General features: G+C 48.0%; 1 protein-coding gene across 1 annotated transcript in view; it reads left to right on the top strand.

Annotated features, from left to right (window-relative positions):
* LOC144128760 (uncharacterized) overlaps nt 1–20,228 on the top strand; it is a 205,611-nt gene that overhangs the window by 14,079 nt on the left and 171,304 nt on the right. Inside the window, exon 2 of the mRNA XM_077662434.1 lies at nt 10,491–10,644. Coding sequence (XP_077518560.1) covers nt 10,492–10,644 — 153 coding nt within the window. The 5' untranslated portion in view covers nt 10,491. The remainder of the gene's footprint in view (nt 1–10,490; nt 10,645–20,228) is intronic.

Here is a 20,228-nt window from a genome sequence, read left to right as displayed (position 1 = left end):
CCTGGTTAGCTCATGGTTTTGCTTTTCTGGGCCGTCGGCACTCCTGGCGACAATATTGGTCTCGGATTAAGCTGATCCAACCTGTTCCCGCCGCAGATAAAAGTTGATGAAGACGACGATGCGCAATGCACATCGCGAGTGTGTGTTGCAGGTTAACACAAGGCGCGGTCGGCACAGGCGATAGCATAGTTATCTTGTGCAGTGGCCAGCGAAGCAGATTGTTTTGCATCGCCGCAGGTTGGAAACCCAGTCTCGGTCATGTTTATTTTATTTCTGCACCATCAAGGTCACGCGAGCCACAAGATGTTTGGTTGGGATGGACCCCGTGGAATGGTGCTTTCGCATTAAAATTTTGAAAAATTCTGCGCTGCCCAATGCAATGATGTACACGACCAGTATTGTTTCAGGAAAAGAGTCTATGATTCGGGTAAGCTCATGAACATTTTCTGCGTGGTTTGAAGACGCAAGCCGAGCGTGCAACCTTGGCACATTCACGGAGTCAATTATTCTCGACCAAGTAGTTTTTGGGACTAGTTACAGCAAAGTGCCAGAATAATTGCTCGCAGACAGCAAGATAACCTTGCAGGAAACTGAGCAAACCTGCAAGGCCGCTTAAAGCGTTGCTGAACATTAGAGGATAAGGAATGAATGCCAGCATTAAGTGGGGGACTTCGTATGAAAAGAAAGCTCCGTCTCGAGTAGTGCACAGCAGAGGCAATTTAAGAGTGGTAAATGCGGCGTAACCCGTGCGCCGCGGATCGGTCCAGCGTTCAGACGGCCATGCAGAAAGTTCCAAACAAGGAACCGTTTTGCAGTTTGCTGCAAGGCAAATAAGCAGGTGGACGCCCTGCAAGAATGCAAACACGACCTTAACGTATCCGACGTGTCGGCCGACAGCGTCAGGTGTCAACGTGAATAGATGGTCGATGTACCCTTGGACAGTACACTGGTGAAGATGAATGCGCACACGGGATCCCAAGCTAACCTTTTTTCCCTTTGGTCTCCACAGCAAGATGTACCCCAACCCATAATTAAGGCTGAGTAGTGTGATCCTGACGTGGAATGGCGGTGGCGTTATCAAACGTCTTGGTGCTGCCCTCAGAACGGAAGTACAGCTGCATAACTGAAAGAATTTTTGCAACTTTTTCGTAGTACGCAAAGGGAATCAAGCAATCCTTGGTTTACAAGCATGTGAAGAAATGGAGCTTTTGCCACGAGGAATTCACAACGTAACACTAATCAGTTCTAATAATTTCATTCGCGACTTTCAACGCTTGTTAAGGGCAAAGGCTGTACTCGGCGCCAATACCGCTTTGCATGCATCAAAGGCGCCGTGCCTGCCGTTTAAACAGCGTGGCGTGTACATATGACTCTGTGAGAGCCAATTTGGGGGTATAACTGGAACGCACGGAAGGGGCTGGGATCATCGTCAAGATCGCAGAAGCCACAGACAGAGTGGCCTCCTCTTCTAGAAAAGCTGGTTAAGGAGGTCAAGACAACGAGCACCACCTAGACGCCTCGTGTACAACAAGCACTTTGTGGAAATGGCTTAACTGTCCAATACAAGTGGTGACTACAAGAAAGCAGTTGTGCAAGTGGCATACGGCGTTGAGACATTTGTTTGTAACTGAGCTTTCTTTTCTGTTTTCCTAACGAATGAGGATACCACCTCAATGAAGCTGAATCTCATAGTTAGTCGCATTTTCTTTGCTTCGTGATGCACTGTGTCGTGTTTTTCTCGAGACCAAAACTGCGCAACGATGCTGGACTTACTGGTGTTTTTTTCGTTGCAAGTCGGTAGGTCTCAAGGTCAGATTCCTAGGTTCGCTTGTTGATTGCTGTGCCAATGCTTGAAACTATGTCAACAGTCGACTGATTATCACTCTTAATTACTCCTTGAAATTCAATATTGGCTTTCTTAGAATACTGCTCAGAGCTCGGTCAAACGTATTTCCCAGGCTGGAGTAGATTTGTAATAAGGGAGTAATTATTCATTGGCACCTACCTAAGCGCACCCATACGCCTACAAAGGAAAGCTGTGCAGCTTTGTCAGAAACTTCACAGTGAAAGAAAAATTCATCCTTGTCCGGGATTTAGCCCACTCTCAGAGTCAAGGATTCTACTTTCTAAGTAATGATATTTATTGCAAAGCACCTGATTGCCACCTGCAAGCTTGCTTAGTTTTTGCGATTTTCCAAACAAGCTTCTCTGCCTGATCCTCATCTATGAGCAAATCCAATGCTCTCGCGTCAGGCAGTTCCTTCGATGTTAATTTCTCGGATTTCATACCTCATTTCGTGCTCAAGATATTCGAGGAAAGTTTTGAGTTCGGCTGTCATTGCGCCTTTCAGTTTTTTGAGCTGAACTATTATGTCTTATTTCAATTTTACAGTTTCCTTAGAGATCTGAGAGCGCGTGAAAGATTTCAGAAAAAAGCACACTGAAAATAACAGCGCAAGGACCAAGAAATAGCACTAAGCTTGGCAGCAGCGACAAGCTAGGACCAGAATAACAATGGTTAATTATTTCGTATATTCAGTAACCTGCAGTAACGCAGAAAAGTTATAAGCAATGTAGACGTTTGCTTGTCGCTGCTGCCAAGTGGCGTAGAAGGCTGCCGATGCTCCTTTTGTACACGAAACGAGGCCACGTGGTTCCCGATGTAGCAGGTCACATTTGTAGCCGACATTGACGCCCACCAGGACAAGAGGGTTCACCTTGCCTCTTGCATCCGCTTTCACGTACGCTTAAGGCTTGATCGTCGTCGCGCCTAGTGCGCCCACGTCGAAATCTCGCCCCCAGTAACGCAGAAAAGTTATCAGCAATGTGGGCGCTCGCCTGTCACTGCTTGCCACATTACAAAATTGTAAAGAGCCGATGACTCCTGTTTTCAGAAATATCTCCATTGTATATCTTCACTTTCGAGAGTACCTTCTCAAATCATGTATAAAAATGCCTTCTTTTCCAATGATGCAAAAGTAGCACTTGAAATCCTTATAACTATATTTCAAACAATTCACGAAACCAATTTTTTATGGAAACCGTTTCCCTCGCCCAGGAAAAGTAGAAAGCCGTGGATCACTCGCGCCCTACTTTTAAAGAAATAGACCTAAGTATAGTGTATACAATAATTTTTTTACCGACAGAAAAGCTGCTACTCTTAAGCAATATATGGTTATGGCGCACGGCTGCTGAGCTTAAAGACGTGCGTTCGATCCCGGCCGCGGCGGTCGCATTTCGATGGAGGCAAGATTATAGATGCCCGTGTACTGTGTGACGTCCGTGCACGTTAAAGAACTCCCGTTGGTCGAAATTTTCGGTTGCCTTCACTAGGACGTCCCTCATAGCCTGAGTCGTTTTGGGACGTTAAACCGCCATTAACCATCAAGTTACGTGAATAACCCTCTAGAGTTACTGCACTCGCAGCGCTCGGCGACGTCGAGTGCACGGCGCCGCGACAGCGACTAGCCGCTTGCCACTAGACCACCGTTTTGCTGCACGAGAGCATGAATTCGTATACTTAGAGTAGCAAAATTAAGCGCCTTATGACTTTTACGCACATCGCTTATATTTATTACGGGGTGGCGTATACAGCTCGTTCGGTCGAAAATCCGTCGGCATAGTCGGCACCGCGTGTCGGAAATAATCAGGGGCTGAGTGCAAAAATTGCATCATGCCAACCGTTTGTTGCAGAATGTTCCGGATGTTGTCACACAATTCAGCGTTTCATGAAGCTTAAACTTACTAGTTAAAGAGCCTAGCTCTTGAGAGGGATTCGAGCCGGCGACATATATTTCAGGGCTGCATAAAGAAACTGTATCATGGTGATTTGTGGTTCTAGCGATTGATGATTCATGGGTGTGTGGTAGGCGATGAGTTAAGGAACTCATTGTTATTAATTCGATTATTAAAGGAATGAAGAAGTCGAAAAGGAATTCAACGGTGTTCAAATGCTCAGAATGAGAAGCCAATGCTTGATGATGCTAATTAAAAGATTGGAGTGTGCAATTAATCAATTCTCAGCAAACACAAAACCTCATCAAAATTTCCCAAACATAGCCGATCGGGACATTTGGAATCTCCGAAGAAGGTGCTCATTATTCCCGAACACATCCAGAAATCGTCCCCACAACTAGCAGTGTCCAAAAAGATGTACGTCGCAGGGAAAGCTCTGGCTCAACAAAGTTATTTCTCCGCTTTCATGCAACCTTCAGGTATCTAAGCGCCCATACGTGCTAAATTTCAGGCACAAGCTTACGTTGTAGGCGGTGTAATATATCCCACTCGTATCAATGCATGCTGGGTCGGCCGTCCTGGACTTATCTGTACACTTGAAATGTTCTAGCATTTTGCACACAAGTTAATATGAATTTAAAAAGTCGCCGATCCCCCCATATAGCAGAAAATAGCAGCGCCATACAGATGTAATTTCAGTTTACTAGATGTACTTTTTCATTTTAAATGAATACAAACCGCCGACGCATAGGTATGCACCATTTAATGCGCAATGTACACAGCACTGCGGCACCAGCATATAATAATGGCCACTTTTTTCTGTACCTTTGAGAAATCTTAAAAATGAAACAAAAAAACATAATAGAGGCTGAAAGTTGATGCGCCTTAAGCAAACTTTTTAAGGGTTGCAAAATCTTATAATCTCACGCAAAAGCAAACACATGTTAAGAGCAACTTGGGTGCTGTTCTGATTGGGGATCCCACCGCTGCCACGAAACGTTGTGACTATGAGGTGGTCCCGGATTGCTCGCCACCCGTTTTGTGAGAGAGCGCTACCAGCTCTTTTGTCGGTAGCGAAGACTCCGAGTAAGGCATCGGTGAGAATTACAAAAGGGGATTTTATACGCTATGAACAAGTCATTATACAGGACAAGATCGGCACGGGGGTCGAGAGCTAAAAGCAAACTCGACTGTTCTCGCACGGCGACGGCCGGCGAGACTCCAAAGCGTCACACATCTCACTCCACTCGTGAGCTCACGGTGGGTCGGTCTCTCTGTAGATCGGTGTCTCGGTGGATCGGTGCTTCTCCAGGCGGCAGCGTTGGGGCTTAAAAAGCCCCGAGAAACGGTTGTCAATCAAACGGCCTAATACAACGCCAGCACTTGACGGCCGTACGAGAGGTACAGCCACCGACAGCGCTGGCCACCCGCTTCAAGTTTTCCGCCTTCGGTGACTTTTAGGGGGAAAGGGAAACCGGAGCCTCGCTGTCTAGCAACTGGCGGCACGTTTGGACATGCGCTCGCCAATGCTTCTTCATAGGCCGCTCGCCAATGCTTCTTCATAGGGCGCCGCTGCCTACCGGCGCAGCATCTTGGCTTGTCAAGGGAGCATTAGGCCGCTGTTGCCTTGCGGCGCAGCACCGGGCTTGCCCAAGGGGCGTTCCCAGGAGAAATTTTGCATTTTGTAGTTTCGAAATCCGGGCTGATTGTCCGGGCACAACAGTGCCAAAAGAAAAGACGGGGTGGAAGTACGCTGCACATACGCGGTTCCAGGCCAAGAATTTTCTCCAGGTTGAAACATCCCTCTCGCTTTGTCTCTCGCACAAACCTCGCACGACTGACGTGTTATCAACACAGGAAAAAAAGTTAGTTCTACGAGGCGAAAATTAAAAAAAAGCATAAACCAGCATACTTTGACGACGTTGCCAACGGAAACCCAAGGATGAAATAAAAGGCTACAACAGCTGTAACCATGAATGCAACGCAGCCTTCTGTCCTGCGCCTTCTCAAAGTACAGCCAACGCTCAAACATACGCGTTACATCCTCGTTACACCCCGTTTTATATATTTGTGACTAAGTGTGGAGATAAGACTGCATGGGGCGAGACGGGAAGGAGGGACGTCTTGAGGTAGGAGCCCTGGCGCGCCGCACCCATGGTACAGCAGACCGCGCGTGCGGCACAATACGGCGTGGGAGGCGAGGTCAAGGTGATCAAGGCACAAATAATCCGGTGGGTTGGGTTGGGAGTCAGCGACGCGAACACAACAAAAACTAAACCGCCGCGACAGGACGGCAATATAGGTATAGCAGGTTAATTCATGGGCACTTGCAGCAAGTGTGTGGCGGGCCTCCGAAGGTGCCTCCCCTCTAGCTATGACCGCAGTGGACGGCCACGCTGCCACCAACAACACACCACGGTCGTCGGAGGCGCTAAGGAATGCAGAGTGGGTGCTAGGAGTCGCCCATTGCCTTGAACTCTGCTGCCGCGAACGCCGCCTGTGAGAGCGGCATCATGGAGTAGGGCCGTGAAGCTGCGCAAAGGACTTGCGATGCGGAGCCGCTGCATCAGTTCCAAAAGGAGTTGTGTGGGCACGCCGAGGTGCGCGTGAAAACTTTCGCGAATCCGTGCTACAAAGTCTACGACAGTGACGAGTGCAAGAGATGCCGCGCGCTGGAGCTTGCGCGCGAGCGGCTAGGGGCTGCGCGAATAAGTGCGCGAAAGATGGCTTCCGTCCATCGAGGAAGCCAGGCGAGCGACGGGAGGACATTACTGCACCTCTGCTAGACCGCGGCGCAACCAGGACTGCTGGTAGTTGGAGATGCCTGCAGGGACCGCCGCACCGTGCTGAATTTAGAAACATTAAGATGGGCACGTTGGTGACCGCCGCTTCCGGCGGCCCGATTAAAAGGCAGGCCGCCGTCTCCTGCCTGCAGCCATGGAGCCGACGGTCCACGTGCACGAGAAACGCATGCGCCGAGAGAGATGGGGAGTTAACTGCTTCCTCCGGCGGTTCGGCGAAACTGTTTGATCTCTCAGAACGGCGAGTGCAAGAGAAAACCTTCTCTTTCCGCAGCTTCTTGCGCGAGGGAGAGAGAGAAGAGAGCGAGGATTCTATTTATATTTCTTGCTGAAAAGCATTGGTTTCGAAACGTTCTCCCCAGTTACTTTTCTGGGACCAAAATGCTATGATTCTTTTTTGTTTCTGCTTAACACTATCGAAGAAACGTTCCTAGACCCTTAGTTGGAGCACTGCCTTTCGCTTGCGTTTTTATGTCCTTCCTCTGCGGTCTGAAAATGTTTGATGAATGTTGTACTGGGACAAGGACATTCCATCTTTTCTGGGCGCAAATGGGGAGGTACGTTGCTTGCTGAGTTAATTGATTGAAACAACTAAAAAGAAATGACAAATGTGTTCAAAGCTGTCAGTCTGCTTAGAATGAAAAGCCTAAGCCACTACGCTATGGCATTATAGCCTTAAGGCGAAGCTTAAGTGTCCTCTTAAACTTTTTATTTTTTGCATCTGTTACCGCACCACAAGCGACAGCAGTGAAATTGAGGATTTAACTGCACATAAACAAATTGTTTCAATTCAGGAAAAAGAGCATCATTTGATATGATGCATACAATGCTGAAGTCAGATGTTACAGTCATGAACAGCGGTAACAAAAATTAACGCTTGACGGGACCTTCAAAGAATATTCCCTTACCTTCAAGCAGTGGTCCAGTCATTTCGATATATAGTGTAGGGCGTAGGTATATCTTTCGCGGCGTATGCCTGATTTAGATTAAGAAATATTGCGGAAAAATTTCAAACTCAGCTGTATTCTGTCGTCCTTTAGTTCTGGCCACTTAGGGTTAAGTTTTCTTTGTATACCATCTTCATACACATTTAAAAAAACGTCGTGCGCGTCTTGTCGCATTGTCATCTGCCGATCGCTCCATTGCCACTAAGCCTTTCTTGAAGCAGCCGTCCTGGAGGCCGCGCCAATACCGAAGGGGCTCTGGTTAATGAACAACATGAGTCATTACTGTTTATTTGCTCCGCACTCTCAGGCGCTTCCACCGCAGAAGTTCACAATTTACGGAACGAAAAAAAAGAAAGTCGGTCAATAACAGCGCAGCAGAGCATTGCAACGGGGCTGAAAATATTTTCGTTTCTCTGTTAGCATTCTTGGCTTAACTTTTAGTGCTCAAAATCTGCACAGGGCTGCCTGATCCCGCGTTTCGTATTATCACTTGACAAACTTCATTTCCGGGGAACAAAAGGTCGTCGTTGCTTCCAAAAGGGCGAAAAATCTCTTAGAGTGCACGGCTGCCGCGGTGAGGATGGAACCCGCGACCTTGGGATCAGTAGCCGAACGCCAAAACCACTAAGCAACCGCGGCGAGCCCAAAAATCTTACATCCCAAGAGTGCATGGCAAAATTGTCCTCGAGTAGCCCTCTTCACTGCGACTATAATGAATGGTTCAGCAGCAACGATGGCGTACAGCAGCGGCCGGCAGGAAGCGTGTCCCACGTCCTAGGCAGACTTTACTTGAACTAGAACCGCTCAGCTTTGCAAAAGGAATGCACTGGAAGAAGGACGTGCCGGCGACAGCCGACACCGTTCTCATTGAAGTGGACGACAACCACGTATCTCTTCAGCCAATAGGAGCTCTTCTTCTGGGCTGCGTCATGGAGTAATTATGCGGCTTGAGTGCTGATGCAATAAGGTAGCGTACTTCCCTACTAGTGAAACCGGAAATCAGAAATCGTACAGTGAGCTGCCGGGCCTCCGCATTTCACGTCCTGCAGCTCTAAGCTTGGAAGAAAGTGCGTCTGAGACAAATATGACAATTTCACAGCGAGACCGTCTAGTCGCATGGTTACCACTTTAAGAGCGCGGCGAAGAAAGAGTTACCAAAATTGCACTTTCTGATGCATGGACGCCAGTTAGACTTGAGTGGAACGAATGAAGCGTAGCACTGAAAATCCAAGCCTAGCATTGTCAAAACGTTGCAAGCCGTGTGCCAACTTTCAAGTCGCTTCCTGCATATCGATGCAGTTCGAGCTAGACGGCAACGTACAGGCCTCCAAGCAGTGTTGGGGTGGTGGTGGTGGTGTTGGGGACAACTGTGGCAGAGAAGTGTGTGCCTTCTTGGGGAAATATTCTTTGCTCGCTATATGAAGACAAGAAAGGCGGCTGCGTTCTTGAAGGCCTTCGTCAGGCCCTCACTTGGCCAGTCAGGATCCGGTCACATCTAAGAGTGCGGACTCCCCTTTTTGCAAAGATGGATCCTTCTAAAAATTCTACCTGTACAAGAGTTGCAGATACACACGCAGCAGTGTCAAAAACTTGGAAATCTCATTAACCTTTGATTTAAAATTCCCGTCCAAGCCGGCAGAAGATTCGTAGTTTAAGCGCAAAAAGTGGAAGCCCGCAATATCATATCATGAAAGCGGCAGATCGAACGGCGGTTCCTTTCTCGTCTCCAACTCCTTGTTTCTTTGGTGCGGGAACAAGCTCGTGGAAATAGTGAAGCGCCAGCTTCTTGCTGCCAGAAAAGCCAGAGGCGAACATGCAGATTGTAAGCACACTACCGTTCCGTTATTTCTGAAGAATACAATCTCGCACTTAAACAAATAAAAAAATTTAAAAGAAAGCATCGGTACAGTGGCAGCAGCAAGATATCGCTAATATATTCTATTAGATTCGTCAAATTAAAAAGATTTCGAGAACTGTGCAGCACAAGACATAGTAAGGTATCACAAGAATCGCCTGCCAGTCAAGGCAGGCGCAGTGTAGATAAATGATGGCAACCATTAAATGAGACGCTTTAAACGGACGAAGCATCTCAACGTTCCGTGTGGAACTGCTAAGCCAACACCATCGTTATGATGCTTCTTTAATGCAATAGAGTTAAGGTCCTTATTCAGAGGAAAACCCTGCGTCATTATAGTTGTTGTCAGCCGCTGCGGCATAAGCGAAAAATCCCCAGCGTTAGGTTAGGAAGAGCAGCCTGGGTCTCAGAAGCCCCGCCAGTGGCAGTTTTAAACAGACATCTGCCGGTGCAGTTGCCGATCGCTTAACCGTTGCATCAGTGTGCCAGGAGTGGTACGATAACTCCCATCCATCAAGTATTGTAAAGTGGAAAATGACCAATTCGACGTATATGTTCATTAACTTATTAACGCTCTCGCGCCATACCCTTGATGCGTAGCTTAAGTGCCCCCTGCCGCAAGAAAAAAATTAATGCTTAAGACTCACTTTCTTTCAAGAAAAATTTGCACAACAGATTTTTTCTTGTTATGCATGCAAGCTTTTTACAATTCCTTTTAGTTTTTTTTTCTTCGCAGTACTCTCTTCCCTCGCACTCTGCGGAGAACAAAACATAAAATCAGCGGTTCACACTTCAGTTCTCTGACCTGGCACACCTTCATTCATTAACATCTATAATTTTGTGTTTAGCCTGAAGTATTTTTCGGTTTCTTCGGCACTGTTCTTTAATTCCTTAAAAGCGCAGAAGGGTGCTGGTCACAAACTGTTCAGCGCTAGAGATAGTTCTTATAGATAAGGTAGTGTGACAAGATAACAGGCTCTAGTCTTCAGCCTCAAAGAGAACAACGAGAGGGAATAAGTAACAGTCCGGAAACGCAGATTACAATCTGAAAGCGCATGTTCGGTCAGTGCACTACGAACGGCGAATCAAACATGTAGACTGCGTTCATTTCACTGAGTAGAAGCCGTCGATATTCCCGTTCCCTGTTCGCAGGATGGCCGAGAAAAGTGAGCAAGACCTTACAACGAGCAGCGGCATCGTCAAGTTCAAAGAACTCTGGAACTCCAACATCACTTGCCACGGAATCAACTTCCATGTTGCCCAATCCGGTGAACTAGAAAAGTTCAAGGGCTACGCTTTTCTGCAAGTAAGGAATGACTCAGGCTCCCGGGTAATTTTGACAATGAATATTGGCTGGATGAGAGTGACAATAACGAATAAAACTTTCCTTTCTGGGTTTCAGGCATAGAGTAATCACCGAGGCAAGCATAACGGTGGTATTTTCCTTCCGGTCGATAAAGCATTTCCAAGCGCTCAGAAAAAGGCGACAATGATTATGAAAGTGTGTGGTGCAATCTTATTGCTAAGAATGCTTTTGCTGGTTTTGTCCGAGTCGGGGTGAAAACACTGAACCTTTACAATCGTTGTCAAGTGTTCTACAGCGTTTTGACTCTTACCTACTTCTTGGCAGGGGTTTTAAGATACCTCATGCGGGATGGGCTAGCAGTCTTTCGTTGCGCACTCTGCAGTCACGCTTGGATTGAACAGCATGGTCACCACGAACGGGTTGTACCAGTCTGTACATTTCTTAGCAGGGGAGAATGAAGATATAGCTTCTACAATCGATTTCTTTATAACAGCATGGTGGTATCTGTCTCGGAGGTTTATGATACTGTGGCCTGGCACGGATATCATGAAGGCCGTCGCATACCGTTAGTTGCTCCACATCGGACCTTTGCCATGGAGGCAACTATACCTTGATTACACGAGGGTTATTTTCATGACTTTTGGCTGCCAGTATATTTTTAATGGTTGCTGCCCTGAGGTAAAATTTTTAAGAATGCACTGAATGCACCCATACGGAACCATCTGAAATCTTTTCTAGGGGGCAAAACGATACATGCCACTGTGCAGCAGGTAAATTAGGCGCCTATTAGGCCACATATCTCAACAATTTTTAAACTGCATTAGAAACAAGATTGCGGAATTGCTTGACAAAACAGTTCAACTAGGAATGAAAAATAAGCTAAAGGATTATGGCGCAAAACGCAACAGTTGCGTGTTTACCTCCCTCTAACATTAAAATGCGCAACAATAACGGGGAATACAGATCTCTTAAGCTGCACTTAAGGTTGAAGCAGTTGCGTCTTCTAAGCAGAAAAATAGCCTGCGGAGCAAGCCTTTTACATTTCACATCAAATAGTGAAGTATCTCAGAGCTCAGTCCTAGCACCTTTACTATTTTATATAGCTTCATTCCATTACCTTGTAAATTAGGAGAATTAAATCTAATATAGTCCATAATTTACGCAGATTTCACACAATGGTCCACTCATAAACATATTGAGACGCAGAACCTTCATTTACAAGAAACCTTAAACACCTTGGAGAAGTGCGTCCGCGAAGCGGGCCTGGATTTGTCGCCACAAATTTTGAAGTACATTAACGTGGCTAACAATTGCGAAAGAAACTGCAAGCTCCAGGTTTCATACTCAAGGCTGGTATCCACACATTACAAGATTTGGACGGGCTGAAGGTCCTTGGGCTAGACATACAGAAGTCAGTCCAAGGAACACAACGGCTCCATAGGATCAAGAAAGCAGCAGCAACTACATTGTTCTTGATCAAGCGCATCTCATCCAGGGGGTGGAGGGGCCAGGGCCGATATGGCGAGACTTCTTGTAGATTTAGTACTTCAACCCAAGAAAATATAGTAGCCTCAGTTCCATCGACTAACCGGACAGCAAATGGCGGCGCTAGAAACAATAAATAGGAACGAAATGCGCCCCATCAAGGCTTTGGCAAACCTCACAACCCTCCCGATTCTCTATTAACATGCACAGTTGAGCGCACGTACCGAACTTACTGAACAGCGGGAGGCAACTAGACATCTCAAGAGAAAGTAAAAGAGAACATTGAGTACCCAAGCAGTAAATAACCGCGACTTCATTTCTCGCCCGACGTCGGCCCTAGATGCACCTGTTGGCTGCTGGCGTTCATAGACATCTTTAAGTATTTTTACATGAGGTTCACCTATACCCCGATTCTGTAATGCCTGCATGAGTGCTGAAGTTTCGATTAAGTAAAGTGCTCTCTCCTAGTCTATGAAAACTACATATAATGGTTATACCTTGCGCATTTCTCTACCACCTGACAGATAGTGCGAATATGGTCTATTGTCGACAATGCTTTACGAATTCCTGCCGTATCATTTCGTTCATTGAAATCTAGGGTTATCCTGTCTCTATAGTCAATTAGTAAATACTTTGCAGGCAACGAACAATGAGCAGATCAGTGCGTAGGTTTTGATTTCTTGACGTCCCGTAATGTATTAGGATGATGTGAGCATTTTTCCGAGCTTCCGGGACGGTTGAGGTCATAACACATTGCGTTCACAGGGTGGCTAATTTTTCTAGCACTCTTCACCCCCCTTCAGTAGGTACGCTGTTACATGATCCTTAACAGCTGCTTTCCTCCGCTGCATAGCTCCTAAGGCTTTCTCTAATTCTCATTTCTTTTCCGGCATGACGCCCCATTGCTGTGTGACACTTCCTATATCATCAACCTCCTGGTTACGTTGGGGACTGTATAGATTTATGAAGAACTCTCGGGCTACTTTAACAATCTTATCCATATTGCTTGTAGCTTTGCCCTGTCTGCCTCTTAACGCATAAATGTGGCTTTTACCTTACCCTAGTTTCTTCTTCGCCGCTTTTGGGCTACCTCCTTTCTTTAAAGCATGCGCGATTCTCTTCATATTAAACTGCCTTATGTAGACAACCTTGCGCTTACTTATTATGTTTAATAGCTCTGCGAGATCTATTCTCTATTCTGCCTGCAGTGTTAGACGCTTTCAATGTTTGGCGTTTCTTAATCAGACCTTTCGTCTCCTACCGAGCTGGCCGGTATCCTGTCTAGGCGTCTTACTAGCAACCCGCAAAGCGCACGCTGTAATAAAGGATGTGTAATTATGTTTCATTGCTAGAGCATTAATTTACTCGTCCTAAGTTAGAGATTCTCAATTTCTCTGGTTTCTACCTTACCGCTAACTCTTTGATAACCTTCCGGCTCGCTGATTTCTTCCGTTCACTCTTCAAGTATAATGTAATTCGAGACCTTCCCATCATGTGGTCGCTAAAACACACCTTTCCAAGGACCTCTACATCCAGCACCATGCCACAGTGAGCACACTATACTATGTCGGCCGCAATTTTGGTCTCACCACTGAGGCTCTTGCTATTCTGCTGTTTGCGGAAGAAGGTATTCGTGATCTGTATTTCGTTGCGACAGATCTTAAGTGGCGTGAGTGCAATATCGTGGACTTTGTTTTACCTCTTGCCAGATTTTTGTCCTCCAACTCATCTCGACTTCGAGAAGTAAGAATTACCTTGGTGGCCTTAGACGTGGCTGATGGAACGGATCGCCATTACTTCATCCGCGCCTAAAAGTAGTTCACAGTCAGCGAAAATTATAGCCAGAGGATCTGAGTACTGAGCGCTTCCTGGCTTCGACCTTAATATTCAGTGCTACCACTTCGTTTTATACTGCTCTTTGTACCTAGGCTTCGAGAACGACGAGTGTTACTTGGCGGAGTAGTAGGTTTTCGCGGATGTACTACTTCCGCAACCTCTGTAGCGTTGCTTGCTATGTATGAACAGGAGTATAGTGCCTTTATGGCCGCCGACAACTTCGCCCTAGCCGCCAGTGCTACGCTTTCCTTCCCTTGGAATTCACTCCGGTACCCTTAAGGACCTGTGGTTATCTTGCCTTCGCAATGCATGCCCTGTCCAAACCCATTTTTTTCCTCTTATTTCGGCTAGGATGTCATTAACACGCGTTTGTTCTCTCACCCACTCTGCCCGCTTCCGGTCTCTTCACGTTACATCAATCTTTTTCTTTCTGTAGCTCGCTGCGTTGCCCTTAACATAAGCCTAACACTTTTCGTTAGCCTCTACGTTTTTGCCCCGTTAACCTCTATTGCGTGCAAATTTCTTCAAAATATTACCTATTCTGCCTTTATCAGTCACACTCATTCCAATTCTTTTCCAACAGCCAAGCAACGTGGTTTTCGAAAAAATCAATCGTGTGACACACATTTAACGGTATATAAAAATGATCTTTCTGCAGGTCTGGATCGTTCTCGAATCGTGGATTTCATAATCATTGATTTTGCTAAAGCCTTCGGCACAGTGTTTCATAAACTTCCGCTCTTAAAATTTAGTAAACTAAGCATAAGCATTGACTCATTAAAGGGGTTTAGTATTTTTTTTAGTGGTCGTAATCAATATGCGCCAGCTAATGACCATAACTCTAACCTTTCGTCAGTAATGTAAGGCATTCCTCAAACATCTGTACTAGAAATTCTCCTCTTCCTAATCTGTATTATTGATCTTGCTGATCTCGTAACATCATGTATAAGTTGTTCGCTCAGGATTGTATTATGTGCAGAGACGTATGTTGCCCATTTCATAATATTTTTCATTTTTATTCCGCAAATATGTCCTTCGGCATAAGCGAGTTATAGGTATGTGTGCAGGCCGGTGCCGGCTATGAACGCGAACAAGACCCCGTATTGGGGCCCATGGGAATATTTCTCTTCAGCCTGACATTTCTAACATTCCTGCATGGTGCAACACTTGGCTCATGAAGCTTAAGTATCCAAATGTAAAGCGATGAATAAAATATCAATTTCTCACAAAGCTAACCCGCATTGAAATGTTCTTAATGGCTACCCCTTAACTTTTGTTTCTGTGTATATCTTCGCATACACATCCGCAGTGACCTCTAATGGAGACCCCTTATCGAAAACATAACAATGATAATCGCATACATGGTGTGACGTAGTTAATGAGCCAAGGCCTGTCCAGGTGCTCTGGGTAATAAACAGGCCGCATTCAGCATCACGGCAGTGTTTTCTTGGGCAACAAGGACGAAGGCATACTTCACCCGCTTGCACACTAACACACACACATACACTGCGGGCACTTACAACCTAAAGATGAAAAGATGACAACCAGCGTCATACTATGGGTTCCGGTGCGAGAGTCCTGGTTGGCGCCGAAGCACTAGGTGGCGCAGGTACAGCCCGGTCAGCGGGAAAGTATCAGCAGGCAACCGGTTCGCGGTGATGTTCTCTATATCTGGACGCCGGTACAAGCAGGCAGAAGCGCGTCGGTAGGCCGCCTGGCTACCGGGAGGCTGGAATCTGCAGGCGGGTTCAAGTCGGTAGGGCGCACGGCTACCGGGAGGCTGGAGTCAGAAGGCGGGTGCAAGTCGGTAGGCAGCTTGGCTACCGGCAGGCTGGAGTCAGCGGTCAAGTGCTCGTTGGTAGGCCGCCTGGCCACCGGGAGGCTGGAGAAACCGGTCAAGTGCTCGATGGCAGGCCGCCTGGCCACCGGGAGGCTGGAGTCACCGGGCAGAGTAGTGTTGTGCTGTGCGGGCAGCCAGACCACGGACCTCGATTCCCGGCCGTTGCATGCTAGCTGGCCTTGGGGAAGCCACGAGCTCCAACAGACGTCCCGCCACTCAGCCTCCCAGTGCCACCACTGTCTCGAAGCCGAGCTCCAACGTTCGATCGTGCACACGCACCGGCTCGCCCGGCACGCGGCCACACCTTTTCGTTGTCCGCCCGGAACCCATAATGGCACAATCCACATCATCACACATGGCTTTTTTCGTTGTTACTTTTGTAGCGAGAGCTACACTACGCTACCCCATCGAAAATTTCGCTGTTAGACTGGGAGGCCGATAATGTGCATGCTCGAAACCGGAGAGGAGCAGCGCGTGCGCGGCGCATGACTTCATTCTCCTTCGCTTACGGCGCGGTTCGGGTGTCCATCGAGAATGTGAGAGAGGCGAAATTTCCTTTCCTTAAAACCATTTTCATTTAATTTTCCTTCCCTTACGGACGCGGATCGGGTGTCGGTCTCTACGGCAGGGGTCGCATGGATCACACCTACCTTACCGCGGAACACATCACAGTTCGGCATTTTATGAAAATTCGCTTTCGGGGAAAAGAAATGGTGGAGTATCTGTCTCACATATCGGCGGACACCTGAACCGCACCGTATAAAGGAGGTATAAAGGAGGCAGTGAAAGAAAAAAGGAAAAAAGAGGTGCCGTAGTGGAGATATGCGACACAGGCGAGACGTGTAATTTCCTTTCCTTAAAACCAATTTCCATTTCATTTTCCTTGCCTTCTGGCCGCGCAGGCGAGACGTGTAATTTCCTTTCCTTAAAACCAATTTCCATTTCATTTTCCTTGCCTTCTGGCCGCGCAGGCGAGACGTGTAATTTCCTTTCCTTAAAACCAATTTGCATTTCATTTTCCTTGTCTTCTGGCCGCGGTTCGGGCGTCAGTCTCCACGGCAGGCGTCGCATGGATCACACCTACCGTTCTGCTGAACACATGAAGGTTCAAGGGCGTTTTATGAAAATTTGGTTTTGGGGGACAGGAAATGGCGCAGTATCTGTCTTACATATAGGCGGGCACCCGAACCGCGCCGTAGGATAAAGGATAAAGGAGGGTGTGAAAGAAGGGAAGAGGTAGCGTAGTGAAGGAATCCGGTATAATTTCGACCACCAGGGGCTCTTTAACGTGAACTGACATCGCACAACACACGGGGAGTGTGTTGTGCGATGTCGAGGGGAGTATTCTCGTAGGTCACGTTGGTCACCTGACGGAGCACTCTAAAATGTCCACTGTACTGATGAAGCATCTTCTCAAAGAGACCAACACGGCGAGAAGGGGCCCAAACAAATACCGTGAGCCCGGTGAACAGTGGACTGGGCGATGCCGGCGGTCGTAAACAGATTTCTGTTAGGGCTTGGCGGCGGCCAGCCGGTCATGGATGATTTGGCGGGCCATAGTGGCTTCGCAGATCGCCCCACGTGCATACACCTTGGTTGGGTGAATAAAGTCGGTAGCAATGTATAGAAGGGCAGGGCAGGATGCCCACCAAATACAAGGAAGAAAGGCGAATAGCGGGTGGTGTCATGCCGCGACGAATTATAAGAAAAGGTAGCGTAGGACAACGCAACGTCATAAGTGCAGTAGTCGGGCGAGATATAGATAGCATGTCAGCCAGGGTCCTGTTGAGCCGCTCCGTACGCCCGTTCATCTGCGCATGGTAGGCTGTAGTGCCACTCTTTGCAAAGCTAACTGGGCTCAGGTTTGTGACGGTCTCCGCGGCAATCTCTCCACAACCCGCGCTTGGCATCTGTTAAGGCACATGCTAGACCCCACGGAATCCAAATCTCAGACGCGCCTTAGCATTCGCCGCCTCGCTCACAGCCATCGACAGGACACCGACGCCTTCCTCGTCAAGGTGAAATGCACCTATACAACCCCCGGTCTCCCTTGCAAGTATCCTGATTATGCAGGCCCACCCCAGCCCGAGCTCAACGCCCTTATTACAGAATCAGAATTTCGCGCCGCCCTATTGAAATTACGGAATACCGCTCCTGGAGATGATCAAATTACCAATGCAGCTATCAGAAATTTTTACGATGCTTCCATCACTGACTTAGTCAACTACTTTAACGAATGTTGGGAGGCAGGTACTCTCCCTTCCTCGTGGAAGCATGGAAAAATAATTTTTATTCCAAAACCCCACAAGCCTATCATCCTAGACAACATCCGCCCCATTTCTATTACATCCTGTCTAGGCAAGGTTTTCGAGCACATAATTCTTGCTCGGCTAACAACGTACATGGAAGACAACCACCTTTTCCCCCACAGTATGCTCGGCTTTCATGCGCATCTATTTGCGCAGGACGCCCTACTTCAAATTACGCATGACGTGCTTGATGATACCATCCCCCACCACACTAAAGCTATCCTGGCAGTTGACTTCACCAAGGCATTTGACAAAATTCTACACGATGTCATCTTACGGGAACTGCAGGCTCTACAGGTAGGCCCTAAAACCTACAATTACGCTCGCACGTTTCTCTCGGGCCGCACTGCCTCCCTGCACATAGATCAGATTACCACATCCCCTTATACACTCGGAGAGCTCGGAACCCCTCAAGGGGCGGTCCTTTCTCCCCTTTTCTTTAACGTTGCTCTCATCCCCCTAGCTCACAAACTAGCTCTAATCCCACACCTAAAGCATACCCTTTACGCTGATGATATTACCACATGTACCACTCATGGCTCTGACGGGGAAATTGAGGAAACTCTTCAGCTAGCAGCAGACACCATCTCCTCTCACGCGTCATCCATCGGGCTCGAATGTTCCCCATCTAAGTCTGCGCTCTTCCTAATTAGGCCAAAATCTAACGCTAACCCGTCCATCCAAATCAATTTAAAAGGATCCCCTATCCCTATCACACCCGCCCTCCGCATCCTTGGCCTCCACTTGCATGATTCTGGACGAAATGAACATACCCTCAAAAGCCTCAAGGCCTCCACGCAATCCGTGTTGCACCTTCTACGCCGAGCGTCCTCCCTTAACAAGGGTTTAGACGAAGCGGACAACATGAAAGTAGTGCACGCATTTACGCTTAGCCGCATTCCATACGGAACTCCTATCTCAAATTGAACCGCACGGAAACCGAATGCCTGAACGCAATGGTCCGCCTTGCGACTAAGGCAGCCCTAAACCTACCTCGTAGCGCTAGCACAGCCAAAAACTTCTTGCACTAGGCATGCATAACACCATTCAGGAACTAGTTGACGCGCATCTTCAGACACAGTACCTTAGACTTGCCACGAGCGCCACTGGCCGCCATATACTCTCCTCCCTTCGCATCAACATACCTGCTAACCAGTCAACCCTTATAGCCATCCCTCGACACATCCATACACCTCTCGTTGTGAAACCCCTTCCTCGAAACGTCCATCCCCAATATCACATCCCTCGCCGCGTAGCTCACGCTAATGCCCTCCAAAAGTATTATGGGCAAGCCCACGATGCCGTTTGTGTAGACGCCGCATGTACAGCGCATGAAGCTGCAGCAGTTGCCTACAATCCAACCCTACCTCACCCCCTAACTCACCGTCTTCCTTCGCGCTCTACGCCTGAGGAGGCAGAGACCGCCATCGCTCTAGCACTTGCACATTCGGACGCCCAATACATCTTCAGCGACTCCAAAACGGCTCTGTCCAACTTTGCCAGGGGCAGGATTCACGCCCCTGCCTGGCAATTGTTGAGCACTCCTACCCAAAATTTACCGCGCAGGGTAGAGCTTCTGTGGGTGCCGGCTCACTCTGGGAACCCTGGAAACGAGGCTGCCGATAAATTGGCCCGAGGTCTGATTTGCCGGGCTCAGGACAGTCTCGATCCAGGATTCTCGAGGGAGCGGGCGCACACCTTTGCGGAGCTCACGCAAATACCCCGTTTGGACCGTCGGACTTACCCTCCTCCCCACCCCTCTCTTACGCACTCCCAACAGATCCTCTTCAGACGCCTCCAGACCCGCTCTCTGTCATCCCCTCAGCTTTTATCCCACTATTGCGGCACATCCCCTGCATGCTCCCTATGTGGTGACCCCCACGCCACACTCTCCCATATTCTTTTCGGCTGCCCTGCTGACCCTCCCCCGCGGGGACAGCACGCCATCTCGAGCTGGGAGGACTGGGAGGTCCTGCTTATGTCTGCAGACCCAACATCGCAGCCTGCTGGGGTGATTCGGGCTGCCGACGTCATGTCCCGGCATGACCTACTTGATGCAGTGCGGGACTGCGCAGTGGCCCAGGGACCCAGCTGGGTCTAAAACTCACTTGCTC

This window comes from Amblyomma americanum, chromosome 1 (assembly GCF_052857255.1).
Source record: "Amblyomma americanum isolate KBUSLIRL-KWMA chromosome 1, ASM5285725v1, whole genome shotgun sequence".
Taxonomy (NCBI): Eukaryota; Metazoa; Arthropoda; class Arachnida; order Ixodida; family Ixodidae; genus Amblyomma; species Amblyomma americanum.
Note: the sequence above shows the minus strand (reverse complement) of the source record. Positions and strands in the feature narration are given on the sequence as shown.